Source organism: Lissotriton vulgaris, chromosome 1_2 (assembly GCF_964263255.1).
Source record: "Lissotriton vulgaris chromosome 1_2, aLisVul1.2, whole genome shotgun sequence".
Taxonomy (NCBI): domain Eukaryota; kingdom Metazoa; phylum Chordata; class Amphibia; order Caudata; family Salamandridae; genus Lissotriton; species Lissotriton vulgaris.
In genome coordinates this window covers 284,251,803-284,274,525 of record NC_141686.1, presented here as the reverse complement: position 1 = coordinate 284,274,525, position 22,723 = coordinate 284,251,803, and the positions used below count along the sequence as shown (strand labels likewise).

The 22,723-nt window shown below is 43.5% G+C and overlaps 1 protein-coding gene across 5 annotated transcripts in view; it reads left to right on the top strand.

Moving 5' to 3' along the window:
* The window catches only part of LOC147736502 (Golgi membrane protein 1-like), a 173,902-nt gene that overhangs the window by 122,754 nt on the left and 28,425 nt on the right, over window positions 1–22,723 (top strand). For 4 of the 5 annotated variants that reach the window (XM_086953240.1, XM_086953239.1, XM_086953237.1 and 1 more), the window contains exons 5-7: window positions 652–754; window positions 8,635–8,771; window positions 17,891–18,055. In XM_086953240.1, the coding sequence (XP_086809366.1) occupies window positions 652–754; window positions 8,635–8,771; window positions 17,891–18,055 (405 nt within the window). The remainder of the gene's footprint in view (window positions 1–651; window positions 755–8,634; window positions 8,772–17,890; window positions 18,056–22,723) is intronic. The other variant, XM_086953241.1, reaches the window with a different exon arrangement.

The following is a 22,723-nucleotide window of genomic DNA, read 5'->3' as shown; positions in this document are numbered from 1 at the left end:
GGGGTCGAGTCTCGGCATCGGTGCAATATCCTGTGATCCTGGGCAAATCACTTTAACTCCCCGTGCCCATGGACAGCGCCCGGAGACCCTCACAGATGATAAGCTGTGCTAAATAAATCTACAATGTACTTAACTATTGTTAGTAGATTGGGCTTTGCAGCAAAACCCATGAGGGTTGCACAGGACCGCATATGTTTGATGCACTCCCTAGTGTCATGGCACTCACACATTTCACTTCATATTTATCTTAGATGTTCTTCTGTTTTTGATTACCATGTTATGGCATTAATACATTAATTATTGAAGTAATAGCTAATGTTAAAATAAACATTTAAGGGAAGAAATTGATTCGTTTTTCTCTGGATCTGGATAATACAATATGAATAATTATCCACGTGAGGTGCTCTATTTTTTGAACACATATTTGTTACTTTCAGGCAACTTTACCACGCAAAATAAGTTTTGCACCAGAAAGTAAATCCAAAGTAACCATTTTGCACCAGTTTGCATCCTTTTGTTTGTGGTGCCCCCAGTGCAGAATGTTAGCAAATGTGCCCCAGAGTGGAAAGAGCTGCATGCTTTGTCCCACTTTGCTAAGTGACATGCATGTTGTTCCATCTCTACACTCACATCGTTCCTCTCTCCTCTCAGACCTCATGAGCAACATGAAGCAGGCATTCCTCAAGATGCAGCAGGACATGGCGGTCTTCCAGAAGAACCAATCCCAGCTCCTGGAGAAGTTCACCGAACAGTCGTAAGTGGTTACATACCGCCACGGCAGCGTGAGACGGTCTCTATGTATGTATGTATGCACATGTGTATGTAACTATGTATGTGTGTACATGTGTATGCATGTGTGTTTGTATGTGTGCATAATTGTAGGTGTGTATGTATGCATGTTTGTATGTATGTTGTGCGTGTTTGTAAAGCATGACCTTGAAACAGATCAACGCAGCCAAGTCATAAATGAATAAAATAATCAAACACAGGCTAAATGATCTCGAAATTCTGTGTTTCATACATGTACATGCAACGTAACTGGACAAAAACAGTTGACGAAAGAAATATTGGCTTCCTAAAGTGGCATAGGGGTTGGTCGCAGAACCTGCGCTAGCCTGTTCTGTCCCTAACTCCCATGGGCAGCAGGGGCGGCCTTAGGCATGTGCAAGCTGTGCACCTGCACAGGGCCACCAAACCCCAGGGGCCACCACGCCAATATATATCCTTAATATAATAATCCTCTGAGGATGGATACATATTTGCGTGGCGGCCCCTGGCAGGGATTTGGCGACCTCTGGCTCTGTTCCACTTCCAAACACCCTGACCCCCCCATCTTCATTGGCCTCCGCGCTCCGCCCGGACCCCCTCTCCCGGGGCCCCCTACCTACGCTCCCTGCCCAGGGCCACCATGAGCCTAGAGCCGCCCCTGTGGGCAGACAACCCCACACACTCCCTTACCCCATGTTCCTTATATTTTTGGGTCCACGGTACTCCTGTGAAACCACCACGAGTACAGTGAGGCGATGCATGCTTCACTTTGTGAAGCTTGCATTAGTCTTGCTGTATCTGTGTCCTGCGGGAGCCCCACTGTACCTCAAGGTTGTCCCGCGGAAGTAATGCGGAACCTGCAGGACACATTTTTTTTTTTCATTTTGGCCTTTGTGGGGGGAGGTTCCTCCGGGTTTCCCCTATAGGTGCCAGGAGGTCAGGGTACATCAGGCCCCTATAAATAAAAAAACACTCTGTGCACATGTTTCGGCCATTTGCAACCGGGGTTGGCGCAGGCCAACCCCCTGCTGGTGACCGGCACATCTCGGTCTGTCCTCAGTGGTCAAGCTCCTGCCCTTGCTCCCCTTCTGCTTGCCCCTGCCCTTACCTCCTGCCCTCCATGATCAATTTGCTGTCCCTCTCCTCCCTGGCCCTCTGTTCTCCTTGTTTGTGCCCCTCCCCCTTGCCTTCCATGGTCCATTGTGCCCACCCTGACCATGCCAGTCTGCTCAACGTAGTCAGATGGCTTCCCCTACCTCCCTTCTACTTACCCTATGTTCACAATCTGCGTGCCCCTGCCCCATCCCGCCAGCCCTCTGTGACAGCTTACTGCCCCTGCCGGCCTGCCCTTCTTGTTTCAGCTTGCTGTTCCTGCTCCTGCTCCCTCCCCGCTGCCATTCATTCTCTGTGTGCCCCTAACCTCATGCCTACCCTCTGTGGACAGCTTGCTGCCCCTGCCCCTCTCCCTTCTGTTCTCCTTGTGTGTGCCCCTCATTCTCTGTATGCTTGCCCCTGGCCCCTCCCTGCTGCTCTCCATGCTAGACCATCATTACTCCTCAAACAACATGGTAAGTACCATTGGTTGTGAAGTTGTGACTACAAATCTGAGCTGATATAGTTTGACTGATAGACTTTTCGTCAACTAATGTGGCACAGTTTCTAACTTTTCCAAGTTTTCAGTAGAAAATCTAAACACATTAAGGGGTATATTCACAAGGACGTAACACCGATATATCCCCACCTTACTGCATCAAAAGCAGAGATAGATTTAACACCCCTTTCACAAGCTGGTGCAAACTGCGGACATCGCCAGTATTCCCACGATAACTGCCACAAAATTTACCTCCACAGTGGACACCACCAACTAACCCTAATGAGATGCATAGTAGGCATTTCCGTGCAAAAACACATGAAAAACCGCAACACCACATTCACAGCGAAATGCCAGATCCGCGATGCAAACCAAAAACAGACGATAAGCCGCGGTAGCAGCAGGAAACTAACACCTGCCCTGACCTGGTGTAAAGTCAGACCACAGCCTGCACCACAAAAGGTAGCCAAGCCCAGAGCCACACCTGAAGGACAACAGATGCCATGGAGCCAACGATCGTGCAGTGCAGAGCCCCAAGAAGGCCACAACATCCAACGGCACCACCCCCAGGACTGCCCTCACCGGCACCCGCTCCCCCCCCCCCAAACACAGATATGCCACATCAACTGCACCTCAACATGTACCAAATAATACGCATGATGTCGCACAATCACAGCTGGTGACATGCATGTGTCGTCACAAAAATGAGCAGCACACATGCACTTACGAAGCAACAACTGAAAATGTATTGAAATAAACACTGAATGAAGAGACATGGCGACTCCCCTCCGGACAATCTGTACCCCACAGCCTGCAAGAGAAAAATCAGGATGAGAGAGAGTGAAGGAGAGAGAGAGAAAGAGGGGGGGAGAGAGAGAAGAAGAGAGGGGGAGAGAGAGAGGGAAGAAGAGGGGGAGAGAGTGCTACCCCTTTGCACTCAGGCCCCACTGCTCACCTGCTGCCACCGGTGTGTCTCCAACCACGTGCCAGTATGTAGTGCAGTTCACCAGGTCCCACATCTGAGACAGACCCGTCTTCTGAATTAGAGTCCTGATACATGGATTGCAGAGTACAAACAATTGCACAAGACAACATCGCCTGCCCGCTGCCCATCCGAACATGCCCACCCTTGCGCATACTGGCAGAGGCACCCCAGCCCCTCACGACGCCCATTGGAACATGCCCGTCCCTGCACACCCAGGCGGAGCCGCCCATTGGAACATGCCCGACTCTGCACACCCAGGCCTCAATGCTCACCTTCCACCACTGGAGTCTGTAAAAGATGTCCCACCTCATGCTGCTGAAAGCCACAAGCCGGGGGTCCCCGGAGATGGCACCCTCCACATCCTGCAGCCCTGCTTTGCAGGCCACCAGGTCCCACATTTGATGCTGGGTCTTGATTACGCCATGGCAGAGGACATACCAGTGCACAGGGCATCATCGCAGGCTGCACCCCCCTCAGCTAGTCCGGTGCCACTAACCCTGTGCAACCCAAGTCAGTGCCATGTGGTGGCAGGCCTGTGACGGCCGCAAGGCCTCGGGTGCCACTAACCCTATGCGCAACATCTCATGGGCCCTTTATGATTGAGCACAGTGGAGCGACCGTCATTCAGTCGCCACCGGCAGAGGGGAATGTGACGTCGTTGGCCCCTTATATTTGCGTGGTCACATGGCCTGTGACGCCTGTGCCAGATGGGTGTGTTGTGTGTGCAAACCTGCCCTCAGGAAGTGGCTGTGACATGCCGACAACTAGACCAGTGACCTGCACACCACCAGCAAGTACGCCTGCTACAGGTGGCTATGTGGCCCCCCTCAAAGTGTAAGAGGAGTGGTCTGGCCTTGCGTACGCCGTGCCAGCGCAGGGCTTGCAATAATGACTCAGGGGCTCTGGGCATGGTTCAGTCCATGTCCGGACCAGGAAGTGACTGATGCATGTGTCCCTATTGCAGCATCCATGGCATACGGTTCAAAATCGGCAATGTACAACACTGTGACTGGCATCCCACTAGATGGGCATCATTGGCATGAGGGGAATCACTATCCCTACATTCATCCACACATACATACATGGATAATGAAAGACATGACACAGCAGTGCCGTACTGGATGTTTATTGCACATCCAGTGGAGTTATGCAGCTGGAGCCGTACAGGGCCATGCCTAGCACACCACACAATATGGGCCCGTGGAGGGCCAGCTAGAGTCCATCCAGGGATGACAGGTATTGTATTGTATTGTATTATATATTTATATAGCGCATAACTGTCACCCTACGGGTATCCTGGCACTCAACCTTGATGGTAAACAGCACGTTACCAGCCTCGTGTTGATAGTGGGAGGGCTTGTCTTGCATCCTAGGAAGCAGCCACGTTTTCAGCTCCTTTCTGAAGCAGGTCAACGAATGGGCCTGTCTAATGGTCTGGGGTAGATAATTCCATTGTCGTGTGGCTGCTACACCGAAAGCTCTGCCCCCCATTCTGGTTTTCTTAAATCTGGTGGTCTTAATCAGATTTACGTTAGAGGAGGGGAGCTGCCTGTTCGGATTGAACCATACACATCTCTCCTGTAGTGGAATAGGGCCCACATTATGTACTGCTTTATACACAATGCACAGGGATCTGAAACAGACTCTCTCTTTGATGGGCAGCCAATGTAGGTCCCTTAGGGCTAGAGTCGTAGAAGACCTACGTTGCCAGTTCAGCGCCAGTTTTGCTGCCATAGCCTGGACTCTCTGCAAGCTCCGTAAGATGTACTGTGGAGCTTCCAGATACAGAGCATTGCAGTAGTCCAGTCTACTAAGGATTACACTCCCTATTACCAGCGGCTGGGTATCTTTAGGCAAACGTGGGAGAATCTGTCGCAGCATTCGCATCAGAGAGAAACAGACACTAGCAGTTTTATTTGCTTTAGATTCCATTTGGAAACTACCATCCACTAATACCCCCAGATTACGCACTGTTTTGGCGGGAAGCAGGGGATCGTCTTTCGGAGTAAGCCTAAACTCAATTTTTGGTTGTAGCTTCATACTAATGGGTGGGCAGAATATCACTTCTGTTTTCCCCCCATTAAATTGTAAGGAGTTTTGTCTAAGCCTGCCTACTGTCTGGCGCATGCATTCCTGAAAAGTATCCATGGACACTGCCTGTTTCCCTTCCAAGGAGAACACTAATTGGGTATCGTCCGCGTAGTTAACCAAATTAACTCTGTAAGACTTAATTAGGGAAAGAAGAGGGCGCAGGTAGATGTTGAAAAGAATGGGGCTTATTGCTGACCCTTGCGGAACCCCATAATGAACTGGAGATTTACTGGACTCAAATGATAACATTGTCACAGCCTGTTGCCTCCCTGATAGATAAGATTGCAACCACTGCAGGGCAGGCCCTTTTAACCCCAGACGTCTCAGGGCTAGATGTAGGTAAATAGGTTTTACCGATTCTAAAATACCGAATTTTACCGATTCGGTATTTTAGAATCGGTAAATCCTATGTAGATAATTATTCGGTAAAAATTACTGAATCGTTAAGATTCGGTAATTGACATTCATTCCTATGGGCCTGGAGGCCCATAGGAATGAATGTCAAGTACTGAATCGGTAAATGCCGATTCGGTAAAATAGGGAAATAGTCAAGGGTTGCAGGGTGTCACTTTGACACCCTGTTGCATCCCTGAAAAGTGCTGGTGTGCACATGTGGCATACATACCTAAGGGCATGTATGTTTGTCACATGGCACAAGTGTAAATGCACATATTTGCATTTACATAGGAATTCTTTATTTACCACCAACTAATAGTTGGTGGTAAATAACGAATCCTTTCAGCCCAGAAGCACTGTTTGAAGTGCTTCCTACATTTCATTTACTGATTCGGTAAATACCGAATCAGTAAATGATGATTCTGTAAATACTGAATCGGTAAATGTGCCCCCTACATAGGAAAAGTCTATTCCCGATCGGTAACAGCCGATTTCGGCCGTTACCGACCGGTAATAGCCTACCTACATCTAGCCCTCAGTCTTTCCACCAATATTGTGTGGCTCACCGTATCAAATGCGGCCGACATGTCTAGTAACACTAGAACAGAAAAATCACCATTATCGGCACACATCCGTAGATTGTTCATTACGGTGACCAAAGCAGACTCCGTACTGTGGCCTGGACGAAAGCCAAAATGGTCTCTATCTAATAGGTGATTGTCTTCTAGGTAGCAAGACAAAGTCCTGCTAACTAACTTCTCAAGGATTTTAATTGGATAAGGTAGTAAAGAAATGGGTCTGAAATTAGCCGGAACCATGGGGTCTAAGGAGGGTTTCTTGAGCAGAGGTCTAACTACTGCTTGTTTCCAAGCCTCCGGAACCAATCTTTCTTCCAGAGATTGGTTACAAATTAATCGGAGCCACAGGAGGCATTCCTGCCCGGATGTTTTCCAAATTCTATGTGGGAGAGGGTCCCGTGGAGAGCCGGAGGTAATACTATGAGCTAGAGTGTAAAAGAGATCCTCCGCGGGAGCTTGAAAATGCTTCAGGCCGGTGTCTATCCCAAATCCTTCCCCTAAACTCTCAGGTAGATCACTCAAATTGTTGGTGTTACTAGGACAAAAATTGCCAACAATTTTAGTAATTTTTTCTTTAAAATGTATGCCAATTGCGTCGCAGTTTCTGCGACGAGACCACCTTACTGCTAGTGCAGGTAGGGTGGGAGAGATCCCTGACGATATTAAAGAGTGCCTTCGTGCTGTTAGGGGCACGCAAGATGGAATTAGCGTAAAAATCCGCCTTTGCTCCGACTATCGCCTCCTTATATCTTGTCTTGGCCAATCTCACCTCATTTCTATCCCTCTCCTGTTAGGCCCTCCTCCATTTCCTCTCCGCCTTCTTGCAAACCGTTCGTAACGATTTTAGCTCTTCACTTTACCACGGGGCAGAGGCTTTTTTCCTGTTTTTAATTTTCTTTATTGGGATTTTATTGTCCAATGAGCTAATTATGTAATCACAGTAAACTTGACAGTTTTCATCCACAGAACTTACAGGGACAAAGAGACTATGGGCCCGATTCACAGAATGAACTTAAGACTCAATCCTAATCTTACTACTATTTTGGTATTCACAGAATGCACTTACTACTTTTGGCATTCACAGAATGAATTTACTACTTTTGGTATTCACAGAAGTTAGGATTGTGTCTTAAGTCTGTCTTAAGTCAGTCTTAAGTCTGTCTTAAGTCTGTCTTAAGTTTGTCTTATGACAAACTTAAGACAAAATCCTAACTTCTGTGAATACCAAAAGTAGTAAATTCATTCTGTGAATGCCAAAAGTAGGACCAGTTGGAGTAAATTCAGATTTTCGCATGTTTGCGTTAAATCTCTCAGGTGGGTGCCTAAGGTCCCATTGTCCCATAAATTGAAATGGGACTCACGTCTGAGCATACCCTGCCACACATTACCACCCCCTTTTGTACCGCTTTTGGCCGCCATAAGTGTGGCAGGGTATGCTCAGACGTGAGTCCCTTGCTCTCTTTGCCACTGGATTCAAGCAAGCCAGGCTGAAGACGGCTGGAATGCCAGAAACCCGTCCTCGGAAGCTTGTTTTCGGTCCAGGGAAGGCATGGCTTGGCAGTTCGGGGTGGACGGTTCCCATGAGGCACAGGGTCAGACTGATTTGCATATAGCCATGTCTGAACTGGGGTGGCAGAATGGGCTAAAGAACGGTGATGGATTAAACCCAGATCTTTTGACTGGGTGTGAGTGTTTGATTGGTTCAGATGCTCCGTCCATTACCACCCCCTTTTGTACAACTCAGAGAGAGCAAATCCAGAGTATGGTGTGGAGGGACAGTCATAGCTTCTACTTACATGTCTGGGATGGTTCTCCTAGTTGTTTGCTAGGGTCACCATGCTTATCTTTCATTGAGAGCTTTGGTGGCGGATCCTTCGCCCTCGACTGGGTGGTTGTACCACTTCCCTGTTTGGTGGAATTAACGCCGGATATTACTAAAGCGAAGGATGTAGCTAGAGTAGATTGGCCTATAGCGTGCACTCACTAGCCTATCTATTATTACTTAACTAAATTCTTCATTTAAAGCTTGTTTTTACCAGGCTGTGTTATCTGAATGTCAAAGACTGCATTTATTCAAGAGTGTGCCTATAGACATATAATTAATAATGAGTGGAGAATTATTATAAGCTCTTGTAGCATCAGTGTATTTAATCTTTGTGCATTTTTAAATTGGGGCGGCCTTGGAGTAACCTATGATTATCTTAAACCCCACTCACCCCCTGCAGTGAAAAGATGGAGATGCTCGTCAGGTTGAAGGATAAATGTTACTCCCAGATGAGCAGCATCAGCAAACGTATCTCTGACCCATCCCTTCCCAGTGATGGAGATGCTGCAGGAAGAAGCTCCAAGACCCAATATGAAGGTACTGTACACCTGGGGGACATTGATATATGGGAATGCCTGATCACCGGGCTGATGGCTCAATACACACACATTTCACAACACCGATATGACATGCACCTCTACATCACCTTCAAGATCAAGATCTGTTCCGTCCAATCATTGACTTTCGTTTCCAAAGGGAATGCATAGCATGTTTTTGCAAAGTAGCGGGCCTGCCATGTTTGACACCAAATGTGTAATGGGGAAGGGGAATTGAGAGAAAACACTCATAATCAATGGGTGATGTCATACCTGATGTCATTAGTGACGTCATCAGTGATGACACTGACCAGGTCATGGGTGATGTAATCTGTGAAGTCATAAGCAGTGCATTGTGGGGGTGTAAGCTATAGTTACCTCAGGTTACTATAAATGCTGAATTACACTGGTCTTGTACAAGGAAAGTGAGCTTAAGTATAACGTTTCTGTAACCTCTTTTTTCTGTGAATTTCTAAGGTTTAAAAAAAATTATATTTCCTATCTATAACGTACCTATAACCTTTATTTTTTCAAGTGAATTCATATGTATTTTTAAATGTTATTTCCTAACTACAATGAACCCTGTTACCTTTGTATTTGAATTGGTGTGTGAAAGGTTGTGAGTGTTTTTTCTGAGTGGATGCATGAGTGTCTGAGTGGGTTTGTGAGTGGGTGTGAGAGTGTCTGAGTATATCTGTGAGTGGGTCATGAGTGGCTGAGTGGGACTATGAGTGCGACTGAGAGTGTCTGAGTAGGTCTGTGAGTGGTTGTGTATAGGTCTGTGAGTGGGTATATCAGTGTCTGAATAGGTTTGTCAGTGGGTGTGTGAGTGGCTAAGTGTGTGAGTAAGTCTCTGAGTGGGTCTGTCAGTGGGTGCATGAGTGAGTGGGTCAGTCAGTGGGTGTATAACTGTCTGAGTGGGTCCATGAATGGGTGTGTGAGTCTCTGAGATGTCTGTGAGTGGATGCAAGAGTGCCTAAGTGGGGCTGTGAGTGGGTACCTAAGAGTCTGAGTTAATTTGTGAGTGGGTGCATGAGTGTGTGAGTAGGTCTGTGAGTGGGCGTGTCAGTTTCTGAGTGGGTCTGTGAGCGGGTGTATGAGTCTCTGTGACTGTGTGACTCTATGTGGGTCTGTGAATGTATGTATTAGTGTGCAAGTGAGTGTTTGAATGTATATATTTTTTTAAATATTTTCCACTAGGTTCGCAACTCTGCTGCGACACTACACAAGGGGGCCACAAAGAACGTTGTGACGGGTTCACAACTCCAAACACGTGGAAAAAATATGGTTTACGACATTTTGAAACTCATAAGGAGTCCCTCAGACACCCCTACAATGCACTCATGGGAACAAGGTACTTCTAACCTAACCCACTCTAAACTATTTATCCTCAAATCTCATCCTCCAGGACATGGTCCCAGTTTAGAAAATGGATGTCCTAACTTTCTTCACAGGCTGCGGTCAGCCAATCACAGCACTTCTCCTGGCACGAGGATTCGCAAAGCTCCGTGTAGATGTTGCACAGGATCCACTTCCCTAGATATCAAAATTTTGATTTCTTTTAATAACTCAAAAAATACTGAACGGATTTACATCAATTAACAAAAAAGTCTGCTTTCTGGACTAAAGGCCACCTTTTGGCCAAATTTAGTGTAAATCTGTCCAGTGGTTCAGGCTGTAGTTATTTCTAAACTTCCTATGGGAGTTAAAATGGGAAACACACATTGTTTGACCCCCCCCCCCCTTTTTCTTACCTCCTTCCCCCACTTGACAGATCGTCCTTGCATTACACGAATCACAGCGCACTTTTTTGGGAAAACTTTGTGTAGATTTGTAAAACTGCGCCAAAGATATAGGCAGGTCATTAAAAGCTTTTTCTATGGACACTAGATCCTAACTATAACTACATACTGGCGACTGATAGAGAGAGAGAGACAGACAGACAGACAGGCTTCGTTTGGTTCGGCCATTGGTCTGTATTGCTGTATTGTTGCATGGATGCCCTTTACACTCTTCTTCAATTGATGACAGCATACAGCATGGGCCAGTATGTCAGCACACTTCAGCAATGGCCTCTCATGCCCTCGAGTTATATTAGTTATCTGATCCCATGTGCACATTCACTGCGAACACGAATGCACTTCGGTACCAGGGCTAGAGCCCCTGTTCTTTAACTATCCATTTTCTCCTTTTATACATCCTCTTTCATTGTTTTCCTTCTCATGGTTTAATTTTCATTGTTTTAGATTCTACAACAGCTGCTTCCTTGCTGCTCACATCACTTGCAGTGTGTCTTATTCTGCCTGGCTACTGCTTTTAAAGCTGGCACCCATCATATAATGGTATTGTCCATGCCAGGGGGAACTTAAAATAGATACACTAGGTGCAGTACCACTGTACCATTGCAAGACGGCCACTCACTGCTTTGCTGGTGTATTGTTTTTGCAAAGATATGCTTACCATGTTTAGGCTGCAGCACGTTTTCTTTCTTCTACTCTTCTATATTATATTTATCGTGCACATGTTGTTGAGTTTGTTGTGTATGTGTTTTGTTGTGGTTGCGTAAGAGGGTAAATGCAAGAATGAGTTGGTGAATGGAATAAATTGATGCATGGGTGCAAGGATGAGTGTGACTGCGCCTGTGTCGTGATTTACTAAATGCATCAGTCACTGACGAGGCACTTTAGTTTATAAGCAAGACCAGCTTGGATTGCCAATGTTTGTTGTGTTTTCAATATACATTCATTTGGATACTTGCAACATTGCACACTTACAAAAGCTTATTTTTTTAGCAGATGCTTCTTTATGTCATAATTACTTAAAACCTTCAAAAGAGTTCTCAGAGCAGGACTCTGTGGCTGAGGTGTGAGTTCATACAGGATATATTCCATTGCACCTGGCACCAGATAATGCATCTCCTGCATATAGCATTACCGCCTTCTGCGGTGGTAAGGTCAGTTGGGTATAGACCCAAGCGCAGGTGAGGAGGGACCAAAAGACAGTCTCTGCCACAATCACCAGTAAAAGTAGGTGGCTGCAACTGAGGGTAAATCATTTTTTGCCACAGACCATGAGTTTGGGAATGTGACATAAATGGACTGGTCAGAAACAGAAATGTACAATGTAGAAACTAACACAAACTGAAATACCATTACAAACTCGAAACAATAATACATATAGTTATTCAATAAATGAAAACACAGAACCCAGAGAAGATGTGCAGAGGGCACCTTAAAAGGAAATGTTGTACAGGAGCAGCAAGGAAAGAGGGTGTCTTTTTGTGGACACATGCAAGGACTTTGTTTGTTATGTCATCGTCATCATCATCATCATCATCAATCAACTTTATCTCAGTTCAATGAACCATAAAGTGCACAGTGCAAAAGCATTATCATTCCATAGAAACAAGGTAGCTACAAATCACAGCTCATAATAACGTTAAGTATATAAAACAATGTCGATCATAATACATCGATTGTCAAAGTGCTACCACAATACTCAGACAAAAACCAAAGTAACAAAAAACCTCAGAAAAGTGCTTAGAAGTAGACTCATTAAGGTTCCGCTTCGTCACCCAGATTATCTGTATTATTTTCTAGTATGGGCAGCTCAAAAATACTCACTAAGATAGGTGAGATAACATGCGCACTCCAGTGGTTAAGAGACTAACATATATATTGGTTATGTATTGGTTGATCTACTTCCCATTGCCTGTAGTTTGTGGGTACTCGCAAACATTTTCCCAGGAGCCAAAAACGATGGTTTGTGGTGTGATTGAGGACCGCATTGATGCGAGGAGGTTTGGAAACGGGGTTGGTGGGAGAGTATATGGTGACCAGAGAGGAACAAAACATGTACATGGTGTGGACAGTGAGTGGGGGAGCTTGTCTCTTTCTCTAGGAAATTGGGCAAACCTGCCCCATCTGAGTTGCTTAAAATTTATCATGCTAAATGCCACAGCATAGCAACATACGGCGCAGGCGTCTGGGGCTATGTACCCACTGACGAATTGCAAAATGTCCAAAATGGCTTCTTAAAATACCTACTGGCACTTCCACAAAGTGCTCCAATTTACGGTTGCCATATCGAGCTTGGCATTGACTATCTTTCAGACAACATCAAATGTCAGCCAATTCTCTTATGGCACCGTATCTGGAACAAGCCACAATGCCACCTAACACGCTCCTTGATCTCCGACTGCTTAAACATGGTGTGCTGGAAGAAAATTCCATGGTTAACGTATGTCTTTACTTTTTTAGAGGACCTGAACCGCACACAATACTTCACTGAGCCTTCCTCGTTGGTTGATATTAGCAGAAGTGCTCTGAAAAACCTATGTCTTAACCACCTAAGGGAATTACGCCTCTCTTGTGAAGTAACTAAGCAAACAAATGTACAAGTACTGATGGTCCAAGTTTCCCCTGGTATCCAGCCCTACCTTACCTTTTACCTATCCAACTACGAAAAATCTTTACTAACTAGGTTTCGTTTTAATTTATTCTTTCGTCTTGTCACTTTCCCCACAGTGTCAAATTGGTCCCATGACTTAAATAAATGTCCGTGTGACCAAGTCTCTCCCCAATCGACTATCCATCTTAATATGTTTTGTCGATACTATGTGCAAGCGCGCAAGCGTTGGATTATTCCACTTTTGCGCCAAATGGGGTTGAGGACCTGTCGTCCAGCATTTTTGGCACTCCAGCTGTTAGATTCACAATATGTGGCAAAGAACGTAGCTCTTTTTCTAAAACCATGTTTAACGACTCGCAGTAAAATGGGGTTATTGTCTCACTGAATTTATGTCTATCTGAATTAACTTGTATATAGATTTTATGTAAAGTCTTTTTTTATGCTATTTTGTAATGCAATAATGTGTTTTTATGTAACTGTATTTAAATTGTATGATGTACTTTTCATGATTATCTAAGTGTTAATCGAATATAAGTTTTTTGAATACGAGTGGGGGAGTTATTTTGAGGGTTGCATTCCCTACTGCCCTCTAAATCATAACTCTAGTGATTAGAAGAGTCATAGATTTGACAATACTGAGTTATTCTGTATCTGAGTGCCCTTCTCTGCTTGCTTTTGCTGCTTCCAATTGCTATCTTTCATAAGTCAAGGGTACCAAGCATGTCATTTGATTAGTTCATTAGAAGGAAATAGAATCTTAGGCCTCATACTCTCTGTGTGCCTTTAATTACTTACCTGTAAATATTAGGAGTACTTACAAAAATACTCATTTAAGCAAGGGCTGCAAAAATCCTTGGCAAAGGCCCCCTAAAACAGGTGTGAACAATTCACTCCGGTGGGCAGACACAAACACCCAACCTCCACATTAGACATAGGACATTGAGAAACATTTATTCATGGCGCTAGGAGACTTGAGTTTTAATCCTGGCTTTACCACCTTGCCAAAATTATGCTGGTTGTGAACTCTTTATTTAAAATCCCAACACGTTACCCAGCATCTTGTCATTTCTTTAGTGTGAGTAGGCCCTGAGTCTCACCATTTGAACTATTCACACCACAGTTGTTGTGTAATGAGCAAGATGGGCACTATTAAATCAGAAGTCATGTTTTTTTTATTGATATTGGTATCCCCTTGTGACAAATTATGCTCTCTTGGGTAATCACTTTCTGTACCTATTACTCTGCATCTTTTGTAACAGCTTTATGAAACATGAATCAAACTAAAGACTGTTAGTATGTGAGAATAAAACTGGATTTTACCTATGCTGTAGAGGGCATCCAGTCTCACAGTCCACTCACTAAAATATGGTTTGGTGAGAAAATTATGAATCTTCAAACAAGGAGTCCTGCTCTGTAGTGTTAATATTAGCACATCACCAAACTATTTAATAATAGGCAAATCATATCCTACATAAGCTTTGTCCCAATTGACATTATGTGATAGAGGTAGGTGAACCACTGGCATCTCCAACGAAGCTTAAGCCAAATGCCTGGCCCTGGCTCAGCTATTTTGGATCCTCAAATCCAAAATGAGCCAAGCCTTCAGGTGGCTTCTGCCTGCCACCCGTGCTGGAGCCTCATGCACCAAGATGAAAAGACAAAGAATTCACTTTGATATGAAAAGAGAGGGGGAAAGAGGCCCCCTTGCATTTGTTCTTTTACTTCTCCAAGCCAGTTATTAGCTTTTGAATAGGTGTGAATTGTGCAAACAATACTCTGATCTGAATTTGTAGCGATGCTCCCTCTAAACCTGATATAATATGCTAGGTGAGGCTGTGAGGATCCTTTTTTACATTAAAGTGTTAAACCCTGCTTGAATGTCACATCCTGCAAGGTCTACTGGAGTTTTTCAAAAGACACTTGGGGCGCACTTTGAAGAGACCTGGCCTGTCACAGGGAAATGTTGGCTCTTGCTTGGGCAGGGCCATTCTTTGTCCCTCCATCCCTGCCAGTCAGGCCACAACCATAGTGGGCATCCTTTTGACATTACATTGTCAAAGCCTGTTTGACATGTCTGCTGGGATTACAAATAACACTTGGGGCATGCTTTACAGGAATAGGGAAACAGGATGTCAAAACAATTATTGTGTATCAAAACTCAGGGCCCGATTCACAGAACTAACTTAAGACAAAATCCTAAACTTACTACTTTTGGTATTCACAGAAGTTAGGCTTTTGTCCTAAGTTTGTCTTAAGACAGACTTAAGACAGACTTAAGACAGACTTAAGTTAGGATTTTGTCTTAAGTCTGCCTTAAGTCTGTTTTAAGACAAAATCCTAACTTCTGTGAATACCAAAAGTAGTAAGTTTAGGATTTTGTCTTAAATTAGTTCTGTGAATCAGGCCCTCAGCTTTTATTCTACCAGACTTCTGTCTCTGAGTTTGATTTGGGTACAGGGCCTGCCTCAAACTGCATTTTAGTGCTAGATGAGGGAGATTATTAGGATTACCATAGTACATTCCATATACACACACCTCAGAGTTCAAATTTGGTCTGAATGGGGGCTTTTTGAAAATGCCCAGAGTGGGTAGGGTTAGCCCCAGGAACCTTTACCCCATTGGTTAGGACATCCCAAGGTGTTATTCCCACCAACTAGGCATAACGTGGCACCTCCAGGTTCCCACTTCAGAACACTTTTTGGACATGAAGAAGACCAGAGGAGGGCTGAACCTGCTGTCTGTGACCTGAGAAGAACCCTGAAGACTGGGCCTGCTCTCCCTCTTGTACCCAGGACAAACAGTGGACTCCAGGAGTCATACGGCTGACCTCCTGTTCAAGCTATAGGAACACAACAAGGTTAAAGAGACCTTTTCCTGAAACTGCCCAGCTGGCCAGTGCCTACTAGATCTTGTCTGTACTTTCTTATTCACATCTAATTGCACCCTGTGAGCCTCCAGATGCTTCCTCTGAGGTCTTCTGGGGGCTTTAGAAGTGTATCCTGTGGTGGACTGGGCCTTAAAGGACTACATTCAGTAGGTAAAATCTTTAACCAGGACAAAGCTGGTTAGTGTATCTGACCCGCAGTCCATCGCAGTTAGCATCAAATTACACCTAAGTCCTGTTCTTCCAGAACCATTGACCATCACTGCCATTTTTTTGTTTCTCGGCGCGATTCCTACTTACAATATTTTAAATTCATATCTCTGGTTGACCTTAATGGATTTTTGTCATTTTGGTGTCTTTTTGTTATTGTTATTAAATGTGACTGTCTGATTTGCTTTGAATTTTTTTTATGTTTTGCATTTTTACTTTATTATTGTTTTAGAACTGCACAAATACTTTACACATTGCTTCAAAGTTAAGCCTTTCGGTTCTGTGCCAAGCCATTATGGCTTTAGCTCAAGTTAATTTAGTGGCCTCAGTGGTTAACCCTAACAAGGATTCTGATTATTATCCGAGGTGGTTTCGCACGTCCCTCAACTAATACACCCAATTTCTTTACAAAAGGCAATTGTTTAATTTCTCTATAGCCTTTTTTTTAATCATGATCACATCTGAGATCATCTTAAAATACATAACGATTCTTGTGTTTTATTTAATAGACTATAATGTTACTCCCGGAATAATAACACCCTAGACCATGTAGAGATGTGCACATGACAACTGATGTGCCTCTTGGTTCACTAATGAGACTGTCGTCAAGGGGGGGGGGGGGGGGGGGGGGGGGAGCTTGCGGGGGGAAATAATGTTTTGTAGTTTATGTTTGAGAACTATCACTTTTAATAAAGGGCTCTCAATGCAGTGATGTAATCTGATGTACTAACGGGGAAGACGTATGCAAGTTCACATAATGCACCTTTTAGAATAGAATTTCGAAGAGATTTTATTTTAACCTGTTTGTTGTGAGATGTCTTCAAAAATGAAATGAAAGTGTTCCTAAAGTGGTGCAGAACGCCTGTGCTGCTTCTTTTCCTTTCTTTCAGTTAACGTTGAAATAAATGCCTGTCTTTTTATTTTAACATCTTTCTGAATGTTGGTGCTCAGTCAATTAAAGAGCAGTCAAGTTCTGCTGTTCACCAGGAGGGGCGCATGCAAAGGTCAGGAGGGTCCCAAGCGCCCCTCCCCTGACGTATTTTGAGTATCCCTACTGTAGTTTATGGCTGAGGGGTTTCTGAGGAGTGAGTATCCTTGTTTGTTTATTGCTGCTATAATAAAGAAGCAAGTCAAACACCATGATATGAGCCTCTGTTCTTGTAATAAAATCAGTTGTTTCGAACAGCAAGTTCGTTCCTCAGCGGAACAAAGTACCCCACGGTTCCTAAGGTACCCCAGCTAAATTCTCAGAAAATTGGCATCTTCTTTAATCACCTTCATCATCTTGTTCACCTCTGATTGGACAGACTTCAGGATGATAACACACAAAACAATGCAATATAATTTCCATTGGCCCTGTTCCATTGTCAGATTCATCAAGTCCTTTAGATGGTTGTAGCAGGAAGAAGGGGGAGGGTTTCAGTGAATCTCTACCCCTATGACACTCCCTCTCCACTTCCTGCCTGGATCAGCTTAAGGATGTTCAATATCTGGCACAGCGGTGTACTAACAGGGAGGAGATATTGGTATCTTCCTAAGATGAAAGTATCAGATCGATGACAATAGCCAATACGATAGAGTGCACAACAGCGTCTGACACATCGCTATGTTTTCAGGTTCCAGAGAAGAACAACCAGAAGGAAAGATAGAAGCTGTTAACAATAAAGCTGATCCACCAACCACAGTTCTGGCCAAGCCACCAACACCACCCTCCGCTGTCAGGATCCCGATCCCGCCCCTGAAGATCCTAGATCAATTCAAAGGCCAATTCACTGACACCGGTAGGGTCATATTTTTTTCTCTGTTGATTCTTATGGAGTAATCAATGAATTTGGTTGTAATACTAGAATCCGGAGCACGGGCACTGGACCTTAACCAGCTCTTGACCCCCCCCCCCTCTTTGTTTGACTCAATGAAGTAACAGTTTCATGGATTTAAAGGGAAGAATTATGATTTGATTAAACTGAAATGTTTCTCCGATATAGCGTTGACTAGGACATAGGCTCATGATTGATTTGACTACTTTCTTCTTTGTAATATAAAGCATGAAGGGCGGGCTCCACTCATCGAACAAAGGAATCAAATTGTCAGACGACATAGTTAGCGATAGCTATTTGAGAGAGCTCATTGGCCGATACCGCTACGGCAAACCACTAGCAATATCACAGTTTTTAGGCTGTTGTCTACCTCCACTACATTACAATACAAAGGTCCACTTAACAAGGTGAAAGATGTTAGAGGAAGGAGAGGGTGGAAAGTGGAGGTACAAAGGCGGCTACAAGGGGTTCAGAAATATATCAAACTTCCCTAATCAACAAGGTCCTCCACATCATAAATGAATGAGATCCCCTAGTAGTTGTCATGACTATAAGCCACTCTGTTGTAGTTCAGGTGATGCAATCAAAGCAGCGCTTGACCCAAGCTATATGCTAGGAGAAACGACGCACAGTAACAAGTGTGAATCCATGCCTGTCCTGACCCTTCCCAAAAGGATCTAGTAATGTCAACGCAGGGGAAAATGTAGGGTTTGCCCTCAAGCGAAACTCCCACATTAGCAGGGGACAATGGAGACAAGCCATCAAAGGTCAAAAGATTCATTTTTGCTTTGGTAATTCTGCCCCATGAGAAAAGTTGTAAACTAATCTATGACATTTCATGCAGGTTTTTCACATAGGATGTCCCCCAGTGGACATGGACTTTTTCTGCGATGTAGTTGCACACATTGCACATCCTACACTACCAACCTGAAGCTCACAATGCAATTAACCAATGAGAACCAAAAGAAAACAGCATTCTCCTGACATCCTGTAGGGCTTCTCCATTGACACTACATTCAGAATAAATTAGTAAATTAGTAAATTTGAGTACAAACATGGGGCATATTATCAAGACAGGCGATAAAATTATTGCCGATTTAGCAGCAGAAAACTGCCGCTAAAACGGCGATAATGGGCTCGATAATATGCGCTATGGAATTCCAATTGAACCCCATGTTAGATGTGAAGGACATTTAACAAGGGCTTCAATTGGAATTCCATAGAGCATATTATCGAGCCCATTATCGCCGTTTTAGCCGCAGTTTTCTGCCGCTAAATCGGTGATCATTTTATTGCCTGTCTTGATAATATGCCCCTTGGTTTATCCTCTTTGTTCAGGACAAGCAAGAAAACAGTGGAAAGCAGCAAATCACACAGAACCACAGGGGGCGATTCGAAAAGGTAACTTTACATATGAGTAATTGTAAAGTTACTCTTAGACTTTCAAGACACTTTATTACTTTTGGCTAGTCACCATTAAGGAGTGCAAAGTTAATCAAAAATATTGTCTTACATTTCCTCACTCCATGTAATGGGGAGGGGGTCAGTAACAACATCAACTTTGACTGTAAAGTTACTATTAGTAGTAACTTTACTACCGCATTTGACATTCCGCACACTTTATGGAGACCTCCAAAAATGGGGTGAGGAACTCCCTATGGTAAAGTAGGAAATTAATGGAAGTGTAATCAACTTAAAAAACTATATAAACATTTCTGTTTGTAATATTTTAATGTGGAATATTTTTTTTCAATGTTACTGCACTATTACCAATATTTTAATTACATTTTTTATCCATTACGTATATTACATTGAATTAAATGAACAGTATTAATTTATAGACTTTAAAAAAAACATAAACCCACCTAAAGTGAAATGTTTATATTCATTCATTATATATTAAAAGTTACAAAAACATATGCTTAAAGTTTATATAACTAAATTAATTATTATAAAAAATTAAAGCTACATTTCTTTATGAATTGAAAAAGGTCATTAAATTAATTTAAAATGAAATGCATTTATAATTTATAATTATTTTCTAAATAAAACAATTATATGTTTTGTTTTTTAAATTAGGCTTGCTTTTTTTATTTCAACATTATTTCCTATTGGATTTTATTTAAAGTCCCTACCTCAATTGTTTTCTATGGGATGATTTCGAGGTACCTGTGAGTGGCCTACAAAGGTGTTGAACTTACACCAGCTATGAGCTAGAGTACATTTATGACAGTTTGGGGTCCTTTTTAGCTATAGTAACTTTTGAAATGTCGTTTGTGAGTAGGAAGGGTCTTACTCGTTAGTCAAAAATATTCCCCATTTTCCTGCCACTCCAACCTGTCCCTCCCACATTTACTACAAAAACTAAGTGTGCAGAGACATCCGTAGTCTGGGCAAAGATCTGCACACATAATAAATAGAAGAGGTGGAGACTTCAGCACATATGTTTGTGAATAGCATGTTGTAGTATGTTGGCAGTAATATTGTACTACTACTAACTGCACTCAAACAAGACAGTTTTTGAATAGGTCCCCAAGTCATCAGCTTGCTTTGCAGTGTGTGCAGCTGCCAAACAGCTTTACTAGGCTCGGTCATGACCTTTGCCCTACACATGTACAAAGCACCGCCAACCTTTCCTTAACAAACTGTAACACCGATGCCTACTGGTAGATTTTTGCTGTTTTTTTTTTTACCAATGTATAGATACATATACTTATATATGTATTGTCTTATTATACACTGTTTTGAGAGTGTTGCATACAAATGTCTTCTTTTAGAATTGTTTTTTTTTCTCTTTTTTTTTTAGCCTTCTTTTAACTGGCATTCAAGATGTATTGCAAATGGTTTTAAGTAATTGTGCAATATAAATAAATAAAATAAAAATAACAGCGATGCCCATAACATCCCTCTAACCATTTATCAAATGGCGACAAGGATGGGATCCATTTGATAAAAGATGGTACCAAAGCAGCGTATGTTAAGGATGCGTTATTAATTACACAGAAATCAACGCCTTCAGGCTGATCCGGAGAAACATATTTGCAGCAAGCCTCATGTAACCAATGGCAGTAAGGCCTATCTAGCCACTCAGAGAGAAGACAATGTTTTTGGGAACCTGGCTGGGCGTTGCTCCTGAAATTAAAATCCTGTAAGATAATACAATGGGTGGCTACAAATGTCAAGACTGGGCAAAATAGCGGGAATGAGCATAGCTCAATGGCAATTACCTCCTCGTCCATCTTCCTGGATGCGGTCTCTACGCATAAGATACTTCTCCTTTCTGGCAGAACCAATTCCCCAGCTGGAACCCAACATTTTTTCCCAAGATGGCCCACATTACCCAGGAGCCACCACAAAAGGGATGAACTAACAAAGCACTTCTTATAACATACCATGCAAATGCCACAAGACAAACAGTAACACCAGAAATAGTCAACTGCCATGCCTGGGCGGTGCTGTGACTGCGTCCCCCCTCTGACCCCACTTGATGGAACTCCGCTCTCCAGGTTTTTTGGGTCTTGACCTGAGAAAATCCACTATTGGTATATATATGTATATAGAGATAACTTTAATCACTAGTATATGCAGTAGACCTTTGTACTCACTGCCATTCCTATGTGACTCTTAGAGTTTATCCATTCGTATCCCTTCCTTGTGTGACTTTACATCTTGTACATTTGCATTTTTATTCTGCTTGTATCTTTTATGTATCGCATGTAATCCTTAGTCCTTATGTTTTGCACCTGGTTCTTATGTAAAGCGCTCTGACACCTTCGGGTAATGTCTGCGCTATATAAAATCACATAAAATAAAATAAAATAAATCAAGGAAGATCAGGACTCGGAGTAATGAAGATTACCAGTAAGTTTCCAGGGCATTAGCTTCCCTGGTGGCCCGAGGAGAAGGTCCGAAGTATGCCAGAGTAGTTGAGCTGCCTCAGCATTGCTATATGCCAGCCAATGGGCATAAGCGGATGTCTGTGGACAGTAATGAATGCGGGCAGCAGGATCAAAGGAGAAGTGGTGAGCGCGGGCGCAGCACAATGGGAAGCAGCGTCTCGAGTAAAGGTCGATCATGATTGTAGGTCTTGTTGTGGAGAGCTGGCAAATGCTGCCATGTCAGATTTGACACCTTCAGCCAGTCCTTGCTTTTTAGCCTACAAGACACATTTCAGGCTGTGATTTTAGCTGTATTGTTACAATTGTCCAAGAATTCAAATAGATGTTAGCTAATAAACTAGGATGCTTGAAGCTGAGACATATGACATTGACCCACTTTTCAGCTACCTATTTGCTTGTAACAACTTTTTGAACTCTGGTAGGCATCCATCTTTTTTTTAAATTTGTTCATTGGCATTTTAGAAAAAACACAAGTAAAGCTCACAGGGATAAAAAGGGGGAAGGGGAGGAGGGGGAGACAGTTTATCTGCTGTGCTTATCAGATCACTTTCTCTTGTGTTGAAGATAAGGGCGAGTAGACACCATGAGAGATGATGCATCAAAATTGAACAGTACAACAGAGAGCAAAGATTTATTTAGAAGCAGCAGCAGTGCAGATAGGCTTCGAAATCTAGGGGGACATCTTTTACGTAGCCCAGGGGGGCTACCAATGGGGTCTGCAGCGGCAAATGGT